At 36.5% G+C, this 18,515-nt stretch overlaps 1 protein-coding gene across 1 annotated transcript in view; it reads right to left on the bottom strand.

Annotated features, from left to right (window-relative positions):
- CYP7B1 (cytochrome P450 family 7 subfamily B member 1) overlaps window positions 1–18,515 on the bottom strand; it is a 152,623-nt gene that overhangs the window by 14,045 nt on the left and 120,063 nt on the right. The window contains exons 2-4 of the mRNA XM_081111402.1: window positions 12,820–12,956; window positions 4,670–5,257; window positions 3,970–4,176 (exon numbers count right to left, since the gene is read on the bottom strand). Of these exons, the coding sequence (XP_080967528.1) occupies window positions 3,970–4,176; window positions 4,670–5,257; window positions 12,820–12,956 (932 nt within the window). The remainder of the gene's footprint in view (window positions 1–3,969; window positions 4,177–4,669; window positions 5,258–12,819; window positions 12,957–18,515) is intronic.

Below are 18,515 nucleotides of genomic sequence, written 5' to 3' on the forward strand. Positions count from 1 at the left end.
GCATGGCTGGCTTTGTTGAATCATGATACAAAGACTTCCTCTTCCCTCTCATTTCGGACAATGAAAGGGACTCCAGTGATTCTTGTATCAGACAGGTTTGAGGGGAAAAGGCTGGGTATGGACAGAACCCAAGTTAAAGTTCTGCCTCTCTTCTTTACCTCCATGACCTGAGGAAAGTCATTTAGCACCCTGAGAATTTTATCATATGTATAAATAATGGCAAAATAATAGCTGGCCCAGTCCCACAGTATCTTGATAGGTGAAGATCACATGAAACAACATGAGCCCATTAAGTTGCTTTGAAATATTGAAATCATCAATAGATTTAATATGCACTATGCCTAATAATCACTATTATTTGTTAGTAATCTTTATTTTTTCCAACTAATCATTTCTTTCTGCCTCCCCACAACTACTCACAAAAAATGGGCTTAGAATGTCTTACAGAATTTTACTGAAGATCACAGCAAGCCTATAATTCTAGAGTTACTATAATACATAATCTCCTCTTTTAAAAGAGTATTAAAAATTTGCCGAGCCCTAGTTTTATAGCACTTCCTTTTTCCCCAATATTCCTCACTTGGAACACATTTGCAGCTCTTCTGATTCTCAAGATATCTCATTGAACAAAATTGGGTGCCTACAATTCATCTGAGCCGTTCAGGAGTTATAATCCACTTTGCCTTACATTCTTACTTAGAGTTCAGTTGCCCTTTTCATGTGTGCTAAGCAGAAGGCGCCCTTCTGTGGGGGTGAGGTAGACTTGAATTTGATACCAGCTTGGCTCACAGATACTTAAAAAGAAAGAAAACAATATAAACACTGTAGGGATGACACCGAGGTTAAGTATCATCTTGGTGATAACAACAGATAGTGTTCATTGAACACATGCTTTTTATTAAGTTATTTACATACATTATTTCAGTAAACCTTGAAGTAAGAACTGGGACTCAAGATTTTTTGCTATCCATTAATCAAAATGTCAATTTTGAAACTTCCATTCCTTGCATTATCTCTTACTTTTCTCTGAGTTTTTCAAACTTTTATCAGCAACTCTTTCTATTTAGATTTAGGCTCCCCCAAGTAACCTCACTTCAGTTACTAATTTATTGTAAATTTACATTTAAACTTAATGGTAGAGATCTCTGCTAAATTTATATAACATTTTAGTGAGGTCATAATAAGCAGAATTCCTCTAATAAGTTACATAAATATATAAAAATATAAAGTTACATTTTTCTTTAAGAGAAAGGTAGGATGGTTTTAAAGAAATATTTTCGAGAGCACTGGATGAAAGCATAAATCCATTACAACCACTTACAACAGATGATTGCTTTGAGCTTGATATTTAAAAGCCCAATCTATGTTACACATTTTAACTTTTGCTGACATTAGGTGTATATTGATGTCAGAGGAAATTTGATACATTTGAGGCCTCCAGGATTGGCCAGAAATATCGGTAAGATATGCACAATGATCTGCATCACCTGTACCCCACTGGGCACTGTCTTCTTGTCCGCTCTAGAGAAATCATTTTTGTTTAGGAACAAGACACCCTTTTCTATGGCATTTTAACTTTCCTTTTCAACCTTGCTGTTTAATAAATGTATGCTGATATGCAATATCTCCGTAAAAAATAATCATCTCCTGTCCCTCTCCTGTACTAATAACAAAATTCTTTGTCTTGGTTTAAGAAAAAGAAACAAACAACAGCATTCATTTCATCCTTGTCATTTTTTTTTTTTACAATAATAAAAATTCAAGATATCTCTTTAAAAAGACATTGTAATACTTTCAACGATAAAACATTTTTAAAAGAGAAATTGTACTTAGAATACATAGAACTCTTCACTTAAGGAAATAATAATAAGAAGCACATACACTCACACCATGCAGTACACTGCAAATACTTAATTCCATAAATTTTGCCTATTGTAGATATAGTTCAAGCTCTTTTGATATACAGAAATACAGTTGAGCTATGACTAGATGCAGAGGTTATCTGTTGTGTGACTGAGTCATAGAAAAGTTTGCTCCACTCTGCATAAAACACTCTATCTCGTGAAAGTAAAAACACACCCTATTTTCTACAAGATTAAATTCTCATAATGAATGTTACCTGATCTCTGCTGGTAATCGAGGTTGTGAAAAACAGAGGTTCACCTTCCAGATGACAGAAGGCATTGCCTTTATCCGGGTGGATCCTCACTCACGTGGGATTGTTGTTCATTTGGTGAAGGTCCGTGAGCTGTAAATTTGAGTCCTCCAAGGATGAAAATCTCTAGCGCTAGCTATGGACTTGAATGGACCCAAATTATAACTCTGGAACCTGCCATTTCTTTTGATCAAATAAATCTAAACTTTCCTCTTTTGATATTATACTTTTAAAACGATCCTTTCAATAATGAGAAGCTGAATAAAAATAGTTGATGAGTTCCAACTACATTTTTATGAGTAATAACTTTCTACGAAAACAAACACCTATTTCTTGAAGTTTATTTGATTTACTTTTCAGTATACATAATCTGATTCACAAAATGCAATTGAATATGTGGGAAATGCAACCTTCATCTTCACAGAACCACAAATATTCTAATCATAAAATACTGTGTATCCATGTGAAGGCAACTGTCCAGAACTGTACACAATTTTTTTGCATTTCTTCCCCCATTAATTCTCAAAAGAAAAAAACATTTGAATTTTAATAATGTGGGATTATTTTCTTTCTCGAAGCAAATTCAAAATAATTTTGATAATATATGCTCCAAACAGCAAACTGTAAGGTGACATATTTTTCCTAATTGAATGAACAAGCTAGCCACTGTGAATACAAGGCCAGCTTCTGGCTATTGCCTCTGATGGGTTTTATCCTAACCAGTGGGAACCAACTGGCAGTCAAGACCTATAGGACCTGTACATACACAAGATCCCACCAAAATCCTGGAACATATTTAAAAGATAAAAAATTGAGGCCAATGGGTTAAAATACTTGCCTACATTGTCAAATGAGTGAAGCAACAGAGAAATATAAAGACTTACTCCTCCATTTGTCCAGAGGGACTTGGACTATTGTATAGTAAATGATACTATAGGGTGAAATATCTATACAGAAGAGACAGAGGATAACTCATCTATATGGAATTTAACTTTGGGAGTTAAAGTTCATCACATAATCATAGTGGTCTTATCAAAACTAGTAAAGTAGAATGCAATCAATCCACTGCTGTCGAAAGTTCACGTCACCAGTACACAGGTATATGTAGAAACAGAAAAACACCTTAGCACTCCTGACCTCAAATGTATTTAACACAGAGACCATGCATATCTCATAAGCCAGTGAATGTTTTATAAAATATTGACATTTCACATGAAGTAATTTGTAGTTTTTTCGTTTCCCTCGCTCTCTTCCCTCCTTTTTTTTTCTTTTTCACCCCCAACTGTGTTTAAATCATGAACTTTCAGTGGAAATCACTTGTACTACATTTTTGAGACTCATGTACTCCAAACTGTCTAAAACATCCTAATTGCTGCATGAAAATATAGACACCATTTTAGGGTAGAATAAATATGTTTTGTACATAAGTTGCATTCCTGAAATACCTTCTTTTTTCAAGCTCTAAATACCTTTCTTGACAAGATAGAGCAGCAGTGTTTGGAAAGCATTAGCATGTCAACAGATGCTCAGAATCAAATGACTTAATAGGCAGAAACTATTTTTTTCCAAATAATTGCAAAGCTTTGGTCTAGCCTTTTGCATACCTTGCATAGTTAATTACCTAGGCCTTAATGTTTACATGCAATGAGAGTATCTACAACTATAAACTACATAATTTATAATTGATGTAAATGGGTGTTATTATGTCAATTAGACAGCTGTGTCCTCCACCTCTTGGTAAACAGCTTTGAGTGATAAACTGAGTTAGCAGAGAAGTAACCTTCTTTTCTTCATAACAGATAAAAATAAATTACCTAGGTAGACCAGGCTGTCCAATTGTTCTCTGGTGATGTAGATGGAAAATCCAGACCCTTGCTTTTGACCTGTTGACTGCAGCAAATGGTCAATTTCGTCACGCAGCACTGCCATAGCTTCTGGGTGCCGTAGAAGGTAATAGATTGTCCAGAACATAGTTGGAATAGTGTTTGCCACAGAGGCCCAGAGAAAGCCTAAATGATGTGCTGGGAGAAAATAAGTGAAAAGGAAGATTAATAGCGTTTATTACACTGATTAGATTTGCAGTGTGCTAATTAAAAGATGTTAGGACACAGACCCAGCCAAGGATCAGTGCATGCTAATGAGGACCAATAGGCTTCTGAAGTCTAATTTTCTGCTTAATGAGAATAGTTTAAAATGTAATGTGTGTGTGTGTGGGGGGGGGGGCGGTGGGTTGGGGGCAGGGAGATGGGGGAATGAGATAAGAGGAGTAAATGCAGCTTAGCTATACTCTTTCTCATTATCACCATTAAGTATCTTGTTTTACCACCTCAGCAAAAAAAAAAAAAAAAAAAAAAAATCAATTATCACAGAGGGTTGTTTCAGAGTAAAACATTTTAGCATTAGCCAATTAGAGTGAGCATAAAATTTTTCAAGGTCGCCATTTTGTCTTTTTATTTCAAAGGTCTATTGTAAATTATTCTATTTTAGACAAGTAATCATTCAGAAGTTTCTTACCTCCTATTTCAAAGTCCTTGAATGTATAGTATTTCTCCAGGATATCTTGCCTCATTTGAACAACTTCTGACCATCCTTGTATATTAGCCAAGTTTTCTGATGTCAAGTGTTTTATAAGTTTCTTTTGAATAGACTTGGCATTTCCTAGAAGCTCAATGGGTATATCTGATAGTAAATATATGAATTTGGCATCAAATTTAAAAAAATCATCTTTAAGTTCAGTAATAAATTCTTTCCTATCACCAGCAACAGATTTTCCATAGATGGTTGCAAATGTGGTCTCGAATATTACTGAGCTGCAGAATGTCAACAGGTATGCCATGTCCCAATTTGTGGTTTTAAAGAGTTTGGGTTCAAAAACTTGTTGTAGGTTCTGCGTCATGTTTTCCATGAGTAGGTCCAAAGATTTCCCTTGTAAATGTTTGTAGCAGTCATGAAGCTCATTGTTCAGCTCATCATCGGTCATCAACCTTTGGATGGCAAATGCTTTCTTTAATATATTCTTACTAAACATTCGAAAGCTTAATTTCTGATTTTTCATCACTGACTGGTACTGGTAAGGGTCCAGAATAAATGTTATGTACTTTCCTAAAAGAAATGAGAATATGAGCTCATTTGTTAGCAAAACAAACAGCCCCCCCACTCCGAACTTTGACAATATCTTAATGAAAATTAGATCTTAGTAACTAACATCTAGAAACATGCAAAGTTTAATAAAAATCCATTTCATTCAAAGGTCCACTACATGTTTCCTTTTAAAATGGAAGATAGTGGGAAAAACTCTAGAAGCTTGAAGTTAAATATTCTGAAATTCTTAATGAATTAATAAAACACAGTATAAGCCCTGGCCAGGTAACTCAGTTGGTTAGAGCACTGCCCCATATTATCAAGGCTATAGGTTTGATCCCTTGTCAGGGCACATACAAAAATCAACTAACGAATGCACAGATGGGTGGAACAACAAATCAATATTTCTCTCTCTCTCTCTCTCTCTCTCTCTCTCTCTCTCTCTCTCTCTCCCCTTCCTTTCTCTCTGTAAAAATCAATTAAAAATGTTTAAGGTAGTGTACACATCAAATTTTTATTTTAACTAAGTACCCAAATATTTAAATTATCCTTTAAATATACTCAGAATCCCTTGACTTAAACACTTCTCATATTTTTCTCTCCAATAACATAAATAACAAAAATATCAAATTGGTAAGATGACATTCCCTTATTGATTTTTTATTTACACTTCATCAAGAGCTTTTTCATACTTGGTATCATCCTAGCTTTGGCTGGATACAATAATTTTAACTCAAATAAATGAAGATGTGGTATGAAGCAAGTACTCATAGATGAATTCCTAATTCAACACTAACAACAAAATCACAAAAGGCCAGTATTTTCATTTTTATAGATGAGAAAATAGTGGCTCACAAAGATTTAGTAACATGTCCAAGGTGACATACTGAAACAGAATGTCAAATTAGAATTCATTCTTTCATTCATTCATTTATATTTATTCAACTTTTATTGTAATAAAGACATTTGTTTGGATCTTGTTCCTCTTGAGGTATAAAGATGTAAAGAAAACACTGTATTATGCGGATGGATAGTGATACAGCAGGTGTGTATCTGAGGCAGAAAGTGGAATCTGCTTCAGTCTGATTTCAGAAGTTATTAGAAATGGTTATTTGAGGTGGTGACATTTGGTCTTTTCATACATTAGTGTTGTCCAACCTTACTAATTAAAAGATTTAAGGTTCTGGTCAAATTTACAATTCCTACCTGCTTCTGATTCATGAAGCTTAGAGTACCTATACTATTTTAAGACTCCTTGTAATTATATGTAATATGCAGATAATATTAAATAATAGCATTTAATAAGTTTTTCCTTCCCAAGAACACACATGAAGTGTAGATGCTCCTATATACTTTGATACCTATTTATTGTCTTCTAGAAGAACAATAAATAATTAGACCTTGAAGAATGGAGGATCATCTACACTTTCCTCTTAAACTTATCATTCCTCTGTGTGTGTGCAGGTATGTTTGTGTAGCTTTCTGAGATAAATGACTTCTCACTTACTATTTATGGTAACTCCAACAGCATCACAGAACTTAAATTTAATTTGGTAAAGATTTAGGATAAAGTTTTGAATAATTTTCAACCTAGTCCTGGTAAAGGCTTGGAAGCAGAGAGGGGGAGAAGAGGGCAATGGGGGGAAAAAGGGGACATATGTAATACTTTCAACAATAAAGATATATAAAAAAATATCATTTATCTCAATGTTAAATATATGATCTAGTTTGCATTTTAAAAAAGATTAATGTTTTCTCTTTGTTGTACAATTTTAAAGCATTATTTAAGTTTTTTATATACATGGAGATACATGAACTATTATTTTTTTCTAAAAATGAATCATATGATTTAAATTTTATTTACTCTATTTCCTCTTAATTTACTTAATAAGGAGGGGCCAATCTAAGAATGAGAGTAAAGCTAGAAATGACTACTCATTCTTGTCAGATCCCAAAGCTACAACTACAAAATCAACTCATTTGTTTTTCCCCCTGGGGAGAGGAAAAAGGACTCAACTGGATTTGGGCATATTTTATTACACCTGCCTTATACCATAGCTGCTTAATTAAATAAAATTGCCAGCATCTGCCTGATGAATAATTGAAAAAAAAATCAATTCTCTTATTTTGTAAAAGACATAATTTTAGGCAAAGCTGTGTATTTTCACAGGTGGTGATTCATACTTTTCTCCTTTCACTAAATTAAATAATTTTACTAAATATCTTTAGGGTTATTTTAAATTTGTCACTAAAATTCAGAGAATGTATGAAAGATTCAGTTTGTAATACACATAATTATCAGAGTATATTTTGAATTTTTCTATAAATTTTCCACAATCATCAAAATCTAAGTGGAAAGACAAAACTCTATTCAGCTATGAGAGCATGAGCTACTGGCTGCTGGCCTACTTAAGTACAGGCTGTGTGCAGGGTAGAGTTTTTGTCTATAATTCATCACAAATACATATTTATCCACTCTCTTTTTCTTTCTATATCTCTCTTTGGGGGTGAGGAGATGGGGAGAAACTGTAACATTAATTTCAAATAAAATGAATAAAGGCTAAATGTGTAAAAGCATTCTGGTTAGCAATCAATTATTATTTTTTTAAATAAGCAGTTGTTGCATATAGTCTCTGATGTAAAAATCATTACTGATCAGTTTAAAGCAATTTGTAGGTAAAATTCTCACTGTTTTCAAGCCTCTTTACATTCTAGGATCTGTATTTTCTCTTTCTTATTCTTATTTTAATTTTCTTCCATATCAAGGCATTGTGTTTTATCTATATCTCTGAGTAAGGTGTGGATTTCTTTAAAAGTGGACGTTTTGATTTTCTGGATTTTACTCTTCAACTGGGTTTGGAAGTACTAGTAACCCTGGAGATGTTAGCTGGCTTTCCAACTTTTAATCTTCAGTATAAACAATTTAAGCTAAGTTTTCCAAAATTAATATTAATTTAAACCATCTGTCCACCATCTGCTAATGTGCGATGCAAAACCAGAGTTTCTTTGTAATCTTTAATCAGACAGTTAGGAAAACACATAAACATTCATAAAATAAATTTAAATTTCTTAACAAAGGGAACCTGAAAAGTTATTTCGAAGGCCATGGATTCTTGGAGCAAAATTAACTTTTCCTCTAGTGTAATTTCATGGAAATGAATGCCATGTGTCAACAAGCAAGCTGCCTAGTTCACAAAGATCACAAGGTAGAAACAATATCCTTTGCCATGTTTTTCAAAAAGAAAAGAATGGTGTCTAAATATCAATGTCAAAATGAGGCTCACTTTTACAATATAGATATCATATACATATGATACACATATACATATGATATACATATACATATATGTATATTTGAAATAGGGTAAAAAATTTGAATGTTTTCTTTACTGATAATTTCATTATCTTCCCTTTTTAGGAGCTGCCTGGGTATCAAGATATTAACTCCAGCATTCCCATATAACCTGGGCGGGATCCTTTCCTAACTCAACAGTCTTTTCACTTCCTTCCAATTTAGTTTTTTCAGGAAAATGAAACTACATGATGCAAAGTATGTCAGCAAATGCCAAAAAACAAATAAGGTCACTCACACCGATATCTTATGTACACAGGAAGTTTGACATCTGGATCGTCATAAATTGAGTTTTGATGTTTTATTTCAGATATCTGGTGTTTACAGAGACATATCCATGGGAATTCAGGACAATTATTTGACTATTTGAAATAGAAATGCTCAGTCAACAAATCTGACTTTAAAATCTGGATTTTAAATAAGTTTTCCATAATTACAAGCTTTTAATCTCCATCTTTAGCTTGTTCTTCAATAGATTTTTTTAAAAATCTCAAGTTGTAAATATTAGTTGGAGGAGTGGAATAGAAACCAATTTTTTTGTTGTATAAGGCTGACCACATCACATACTCCTCCTCTTATTAGAGAGATTTCACTAGCTGTTGACAATGACGTACAGGGCTGCTTTGCTGGGGTGACATCTAGTGAAAATGATTCTGCTGCACCACCACACACAACCAATTAGAGAACTATTTTCTGCGACAGGCCACGAATTTACGTGGTTTCTCATGAAAAGATGTATCTTTTAATTTCTTTATTAAGATGACATCCATGTCCCTGGAGACTTTTTGGGATGACAATCATTTGCTCATCATACAAGAACATTATTCACTGAAATCACATTATGGGACACCTGTGGAAGACTGCTCCACATTTCGCATTTTCCAAATGAGCTATTTGGCAAACTGAATATTAAAATCATATACATTAATAGGATATCTTGGCAGGAATTTATTCAAACCCCAGTAAGAAGGCAAAGAGAAATAGCAGTACATATTCAACTATGGTTGTCTACTGTTGAGCTAGAAAACATAACCATGGTCCAATTATTTAGATGGTAGAAATTCAGCAAACTTCTCAGTACGTATCTAAAACTAAGATACCAAGTGTCGGCAGACATCGGTTGCTTTGTGAAAAGTGAATACAGTTATTCAAATCTGCCACAAGTTTCTGCTTAATTACCTAAGGTTATTTCTGTATAATTCACTTAAAAAAGAAAAGTAAAAATTTCAATGATGTGTTGTAGCTACTTATTAGAACATACGGTTGAATTTTTTTTGAAGTGAAGAATACAGTTTTGTATTATGAAGCCAAGAGCTCACTTAGAGTAGAAGAACCAGCTATGGCCTTTAATTGTATTCTGGTAAGTATTTCATCAGCTCTGAGGTATTGGGAAATTCCTCATCAATTATTTATTATGAATCAATCCATGCTGAGCTCTGGATTAAAGGTTGGCAATGAAGAAGCTAGAGAATAATGAAAGGAAATAGACAACTGAATTGGCTATACAGTCACAATTTATTAAATGCTATTGGAGAAGTGATATGGGAGTAACTGGACACTGGGGAAGACGCATTAACATAACGTGGAAAGGGGCAATGGCCAGTGAAGGCTTTGGGGAGGAAGTGATTTGTGACTATGGCCTCAGAGGATGAGTCCATGGCAGCCATCTTTTGAGGATGCCTCATAAAGAGAAGAATGGCATCCTGGCAGAATAAACAGCAAAGAGGCACCAAAGGGCATGGTGTATGAAGGGGAAATTTCAGACCACTTGGTGCTTTGATGGTACATTAAGCACAAGGCAAGCAGTAGCAAGAGATGAGGCTGGAGAGGTAGGTGGATCCTAGACCTTGGGAACCCTTGCAAGGATATGTTTATATATTATAATTTCTCTTTTTCTAAGAAGCATGGTTTTTTTTTTTTTCACTTCAATTTTTCTGAAATCAGAGTGCATACAATTACTTTTGGAAGAGACTCGCCAGCTGCCGGGTGAAGGAGGCAGTTGTGATGAAATGGATACTGCCTGCTCGCTCGTGTGAGAACTCAACCATGCTGACAATTTTATCCACTTGGACTATTTTTCCTCCCAATTACATTAAAATGGTAGCGATGCAGTGAAGTTGCTCTATGTACAAAAGGTTGCTTCTGATACTCAGCTAAGTAATTACAGTAAGAAGAAATGACCTAAATAGAGCATACAATATAGGTAATTCTTGAAAAATCTGGATGCTAAAAAGAAAAAAAAAAAAAGAAATGAAAAGCAACTGGCCAGAGAACATAGGAGAAGCTCAATTAAGCATGGTTATAAGCTAAGGATAAGGACCCAAGAGAAAAAAATGAAGACACATGTATGGGAGGAATAAATAATGAAATGCCAGCCCAGAGAAAGCAGGAAGTAAGGGTCACGAAGACGAGGCCCTGGATTTTCTTGAACATTCTTTGAAATTGGAGAAAAGGTGTTAAGAACAACTAAGAGACATGGTGCGTTTGGTAGGCGTGTGGAGATCTGCGTGAGGTCATCCCTGATGTCTTCCATTTCCTTCGGAAGGAGAGTGAGCTGTGTACCAGAGCCCAGGGAGAGACGGGGAGCTGGAACACACCTGCCTTCTCACTCGCACACCCAACCAGAAGTCAGAGGGCAAAGGCGTGTGGAGAATCTAGACTGTAGAGCTCAGCCTTCTGAAGCATAGACAGGACAGACAGAAGTCCGCAAACGGAATAGCTGGCCCAGGCGATAAGCTGGTGTGGAAGACTGAGCAAAGATGGCCACAACAAATTCCTGCTAACTCTCTACATGAGCTCTTTTGCAATGTGGCTGCCACTCAGCGGAGGAGGAGGTGGAGTCTAATTCCCTACCTATGAGTCTGGGCTGACCTGCGACTTGATCTGACTGATGGAATGCGGTGGAAGTGAGGTTTTGTAACATCAAGAGGCCTTGCAACATTTCCCCGTACCCTCTTGAAACACTAGCTGACATGCAGTAAGGATGTCTGCTTGAGGATGAAACAGCCTGTGGACAAAGAGGTCCAGGCAGGCACGTGAAGAAAGCCAGCATGGACCATCCAGCCCCAGTCAGGCAGCCACGACTCAAGCCACACAAGTGACTCCAGCAAGGTTGCTGCACAGCATTCAATCTGTGGGGAGTTTGTTAGGCAGCAATAGATAGCGATGCATCTGGACGGCAGGGGCCTTAAAGGAGGATTAACTAAGAATATTCTAGCTTGTCTTCTGAGCCCTATGAGGTTGGGGTATGTAGTAACCTTGCTGTGTTTTTTGTCTCTTGTTTTGTAAATACTTTATAAAAGTAGAAGGATAATGAACCTTTTAAAGTTAAAAATACATTCTAGATCAGTGGTTGCTAGGGGGTCAGGGAGGGGAAGAGGAACGAATAAGTGGAATACGGGGGATTGTAGGGCAGTGAAAACTATTCTGTGTGATACTGTAATGGTGGGTACATGACATTATGCATTTGTCAAACATTAAAGAACTTGTACATCACAAAGAGTGAGCCCTAATGTAAACCAGGGATGTTTAATAATGTATCAACATTGACTCATCAGTTGTAAGAAATGCTGACATAAAATGCTAATAATATTGGGATGGGGGGTGGGGGCGGGCTAGAAAGGGTCAATGGGGGAAAAGGGAGACATATATAATGCTTGCAACAATAAAGATTTTTTTAAAAGAGAAAGTTTGATCTCTTCAAAAATAAAGTGGAATTATATTATAAAAAATAAGGTGTTAATAATAGGGGAAGCTATGATCAGGGGGGAAAAGGGGATATGAAAACTCTCAGTACTATCTGATCAATTTTCTGTAAGCCTAAAACTGATCTACAAAATAAAGTCCATTAATATATTGTAGCTTTTTAAAATATATATTTTTTATTGTTGATAGTATTACAGATATTTCCCATCCCCTGCTTTATCCTCCCCTCCCAGCCCCTACCCATCCACCCAGGTCTTCACTACCCTATTGCCCATGTCCATAGGTTATGCATATATATTGTAGCTTTTTAAAAACCATTCTTAAAATCAAGCCAAACCAAACTATAATGACAGATGATGGCAGGAGAGTGGGGTTCCCTAGGTACCCTCAAGAGTGTTCTATAATTTGTTTTTTAATGTGAGGATTTCAAGACCACAGTTTCCTTTTGTAGTAGCTTTACAAATAAAACAATACTGTACATAATTTGCCTAGAGAAAAATATAAGGACATAAGAAGTGCTGTTTACCTCCAAGGAGAAGAGTGAACGTGTCACCATGTTGATTTTGAAGAGTTCTCATGAAACCTATGGGATCTTTTTGTAATTTCAGGGCCAGTCCAAAGTAAGGAAGCCAGCCTTTTAGCAATGGAGGCTCCCCAGGTCTCCTGTAAGAAAAAAAAAGAAGTTAAATTAAATCATTCTTATTTTAATGCATGTGTATTATCAATGCAGTCTAGAAGTGGATTGAATGAATTGCACAGCTTCTTTCCATTTTTTTATTTAATGATTCCTATATAGTCATAGAAATATACTTATTGAGCCTCTGGTATGTGTGCCTCTGGGACAGACTGTTCAATTCAGAGCTTTCTGTGAGCAAATTTTTTTAAAAATTGTGTGTGTTAGGCCCAAACGGCTGGCTGAAACAGGTACATATAGTCCACATCTTATTCTGAGAGCTCTTGCTGAGTCTGGGTGATAGATGTCAGGTATTTTAGTAATCAAAGTAAAGCTCTTTCTTATCAGATCTCGATTACACTGGAATTAGGTAATTACAAAAGGTGCAATTAATAATCTTGAAAAATGTTTTATGCTGTGAAGAACAATAAAAACCCGAACATCATTCCCACAAAGTATATCCTGTTATATTCTTTTATGAACATTTTTATTTAAACTACGGTGAATAGAAATATTTAAATTTCATAAGACAACTTTTTAAACATGAAGTATGTTCAATGAAACATTAAAATACTATGAATTAAAAAATAAGTTTTTTTTTGTTTTGTTTTTTTTTACTTATAATCCTAGAAAAAGTGGAATTCAAAATTTCTTCCTAGTCATTTAGTTGGGGAACTCAATCTGATTTAAATAAAAATAAAAATATTCAAAGCCATTTTATCCTAAAAGAGATTAAAACAGATATTCAAGAAAACATGGGTGATTCTCTGCTCCATCTGTGAAGTGATATACTATATGAAGTGCAACCCATTTTGGTTAATCACAAGATATTAGTAGCTCAGATCTAATCAAAGATCAAGATTATGATCATATGCAACATGGACTTTTATATCACTAGATTAACCCTATCAGAACCTCTTATCTTCCCACAATCCAAGATGGTGGAATTAAGCTTAAAAAAACAAACATCAGGTCTTTGGGGTGGGGGGGAATATACTAAAAAATAAAATAAAATAATCCAGAGTGTGATAGAAATCTAGGAACTAGGTTTTCTGTTTTTAGAAGACAATTTATCTCTATAAGAATGTACAAAATGTATGCTGCTATTTAAATACATGTACTTAGAAATAGGAAGACAAGAAACATTGCATAGAAATGAATCTTATTCTTCATCCCTTTTCTCATTGTTTTCTGGAATGCAACCTCTAGCAATGGAGAGTTGGTTTTTTTTGAGACATATAAAAGTGTACCAAGAAAATGTTGTAGCAGCTACTCTTATATCCAAAGATTTAACAACAAGAACTTTGCACATATGATTGTAGAGCAGGATCCCCAAGCTATCAAATGCCACTGCATACAGGCTGCCAATAATGACCCTTTCAAAATTAGCAGGTGAACTGGTTCACAAAATTTCCTTTCAATATATTAACTCTTTCCCTTAGCCTACTTTTACTCTGTCTTGTTTAATATTCTGGGAATGTTGCATTGGGACAAAAATTTTCAAAGGCTTTTTGTCATATCCTAATGTAATGCAACTAATTTTATCCTCTATGTTCTGTTGTTCAGTCAAAAGCTATATTCTGCATGGGGTTTCCACTGGGGGAAAGGATGGAGCTCAGAAATCCAGGGGGTTAGTAGCTTAATGTCCAGGGTCAGGGAAACACATTAGGAGGCCATTTTATTGTTACAAAAACGAGAGGGTCATCATTCCTTACAGCTTTGTTTATTTTGGCAGCAACAGCTTAAAACTATTAAACACCATGTCACAACTTTGCATATTTTCCAGAAAAAATATAGTGCTAGTTCAACTTATGACCCATTGAAGACAGATAACAGTAATCTGTCTTCATCAGTATATTCATAAAAAATTTAGGGGAGAAAGCTATCACCGTAACGATCCAGAAAGTCCCACTTGCACCTGGCACACTACAAATACTGCGATTTATCTCTCTCATGCTCTGTGACTTCGAAAATGAAATACCCACTGCTCACTGCCGAGTTGAGGGGATAGGATACCCAATGCACTTCGGGAAATATCGAGTTCTGAAGCTTGAAATGGGTAAATCCAGAAGCAATAATGGGTAACAAAAACAACAAACAAAAAACAAATGACATGGTCCATACCCCCTCTTAATCCCACCCAAACAATATATACACTCTCATACATCCTCTTTACTCTTTTTTTTTAAAAGAATATTTTATTGATTTTGTTACAGAGAGGAAAGAGAGGGGAGATAGAGAGTTAGAAGCATTGATGAGAGAGAAACATCGATCAGCTGCTTCTTGCACACCTCCTATTGGGGATGTGCCCACAACCAAGGTACATGTCCTTGACTAGAATCGAACCTGGGACCCTTCAGTCCGCAGATCAGCAATCTATCCACTGAGCCACGCCAGCCGGGCATCCTCTTTACTCTTTAAGAGACTATAAGGACACATCTCAGAAAGTATACAAATGAGAGCTTACAAAGGTTCCCAATTATTAAACCCAAGTTCTGTGCAGAAACCATTGTATCACTGCTCGCAATTTCTTCCATATAAGTTGTGGGACCCATCTTGAAGTTTAATTGAGTGTCAAATATGGTCCAGATTTATACAGAAGCAAACAGTGGAGAATAATCTAAGAACATAAAATGTGTGAATTAGAATAAACATCTAAGACTCTTTTTTTGGTTAAAAAGAAGCCTCTAAAATTGAAAAGAGTGAATCAACACAAAATAGTTGGTTTCTAATAACGTTTGAAGTTTGTTTGTCTTTATGCTACCTGTTTGGTTAAATACATACATAAAAGAGTTGGCTAGTGACCTATCATACATTGTTCCCATGGACATTTAAAGCCCAGCACTTTCCACAGCAATCTATACTCTGTACTTGTAAACATAATTCCTTCTTTTCCATTTTTTTTCTGTGATCATTCTAGACTAGGAGTCCAGGTTATTGTAACCACCTCCTAAGTAAGTGGTGAGAAACCTTTACACATGTACAACAGTTCAGAAAAAATAAAAGTATGTGCTGAGGAAAAGCTTTTCGAAGATGTAATCTATTTGAATCAGGACACCTAATGTCTGTGATAGTGGTTAGCAAGTTTTAAAAAATATTCCTGATTAGTGAAGATTTTTGTGTGTGTGTGTGCAGTCAAAATTTCAGAAACTACGCAGCTGATGTGAAAGGCAATATTTGGTTAAAACAGTGACCTTTTGAATAAACTGTTGTTGAGCAAGGGACTTTTGATGTTGCTCTGCTTCTCTTTTCCTTGAATTACTTTGGAAGCCACTTAACTGGAAAATGGAATTTGCCTCACAGTGCTTCTTAGAACTGTGCTTGAAATGCTCTCTATTTCTCCACTCTTCCTTGGCTCCAATGTGAACATGAGGATCCCTAAAATGTTCCCACAACTCTAAGTAACTGCGAATTAACATGCTCTTCAGGATACAGGGAAGAGGGGACATCTTTGTAAGGCTATGGGTGAAAGACCCTGAAAGAGGAGAAGTGGGTGGAGGCCTGGCTACACTGGGCTGCCAGCACCCTCAGTGAGATCCCAGTTGGGTCCAAGGAAGTGCAGAACCACATGCATTACTTTGCTGGGAAGCCAGAAGGGAGTTACAGCCAACTGGGGGCACTGCAGTCATGGGTGCAAAGGTGGAGGGCCACGTGGAAAGCCAGGAGGCACTCTGGGACAACAGAGACAACTAACCTGAACATCTGCACAACAGGATTCACCAGATCAACAGGAAGGAAGGGGAAGGGAGAATCCTAAATCTCATTTAATATCTATGAAAAAAGAGACTAGGTTTTAAACTAGAAGTGATTGAGCAACTTTTCACTGAAAATATTCAGTGTTTTCTGCCAACAGCAGATATAGGGGCTCATGAGAAATTTGAATTCAGTTACAGAGAAAGAAAGTCACATTTCTGCACATCTGACTCTTACTGGGAAATTTTAAGTCCAGTTCTCTAGCCACGTAGACCTTCAGTTTCATCTGAAAATGGGAATCACACTCTATACCTTAAGAGGTTTACCTTTTGGGCTGGATTATTTGAAAGTAGCTGGTACACAGAACTAGATTAGTTTTCCCGGTTATTCATACATCGTAGGCTATTGCACCTCAGTGGTTTTGCCCGCCCATTCTCTGCCTGAATGAATTCACTGGTCAACCCTCCCTGCACATCTCTACCTTTGATCGAGCTGTTCAGATGACAGGGAAGCACCGCCCCATCCTTTGAATTATTGGCTAAGTGAAGGTAAGTGCCCAGGTACATATGGATGCAGTAACTTTAAGTGAGCAGACAAAAAGCTGAAGATAACAATAAAGGCTATCACAGAGCCACTTCGACTCCAAGGACCGTGGTGGACTGAGCTGATGGTTTCCATGGGCTCCATCAGTGAGGAGGGGTGGGGAGAAGCAATGACTTCCCTGGGCCCTTACCACAGACAGAGACCGCAGGGGGTGCTGTGTGACACAGAGCCCATCAAATTTACTTTTCAGAGCAATTAGGTCACAATATTCTTTTAAGTGAATAAGTGGTTAAATAACCACAGACCCATACCATATTTCTCTTTTCCTTAAGTTATGTGAATATAAATGCAAAGAGAAATGCCTACTGTATTTTACTATAGTAATGGTTGTTACTTCTGGGTGGTGAGATGCTGATATCTTCTAATTTGCCCAACTCTTTTGAAGAGTGCTTCTCACTTATTGTGTAGAATGTACTTCTGTTTGGGCTGTTGGATGTTTTCTCATGATTAGATTGAGGTTGTAACATTTTGGGAAACAATCCCACAGAAGTGATATGCCCTTCCCAGTGCATTGTTGTTTTTGAAATTTCAAGAAAATGCTATTTTAGTGCTAAAATGAAAGCCATGTACAGAAGGCACTGTCTTCTAAAAAGTAGAGGATGACAAAAAAAAAAAATACACCCTACAAATGAATCAAAGGCTGGTTCTAAAAATGAGCACAACAGTCTTCCGGCGGTGAGTGGAGAAACCGCCTGGGATTTACCATACGGACAAGCAGACCCACGCCACCCACACTGCGAAAATGAAGAGCAGACGCCGGGGGTCTGACTGTATAACTGTACAAGTATGGACACAAGGTGTCACCAGGATGCCCCATTACTTCCACCGGGGTTTAGGGGACATGCTAATGAGGCAGGCAGAGTTGGTTTCTCTGACATCCATGGGAGGTAGGGGTGCTCTTCACAACTGGGGGTGCAGCTGCCAGACTGTGACACTGATGTCCCTGATCATCTCTTCAAGGCTCCACTCGAAGGAGGAAGTCTAGTAGCACAGGGTGCATGGTTTCCACACTCCCTCACCAAGCCCCGGGGCGTCTCGTGTGTACGGTTAGGGGCAGGTTAGTTCCCCCACCCCCCGGCCTTGTGTATGATAAATCATACATCCTTTAGGGCTTTCAAGTCACATGTTGAACATAAGTGATCTGCTTAATATTTGTTTACTGCAAGAATCAGACTTACTGTAATCTCTTTTCAGGATGAATGTTAATCCAACTCTGTCTAGAAAAATTACATAATTCATTATCAAAAGTAATC

The sequence above is a fragment of the Myotis nattereri genome, assembly GCF_964212035.1.
Source record: "Myotis nattereri genome assembly, chromosome: 17".
Taxonomy (NCBI): Eukaryota; Metazoa; Chordata; class Mammalia; order Chiroptera; family Vespertilionidae; genus Myotis; species Myotis nattereri.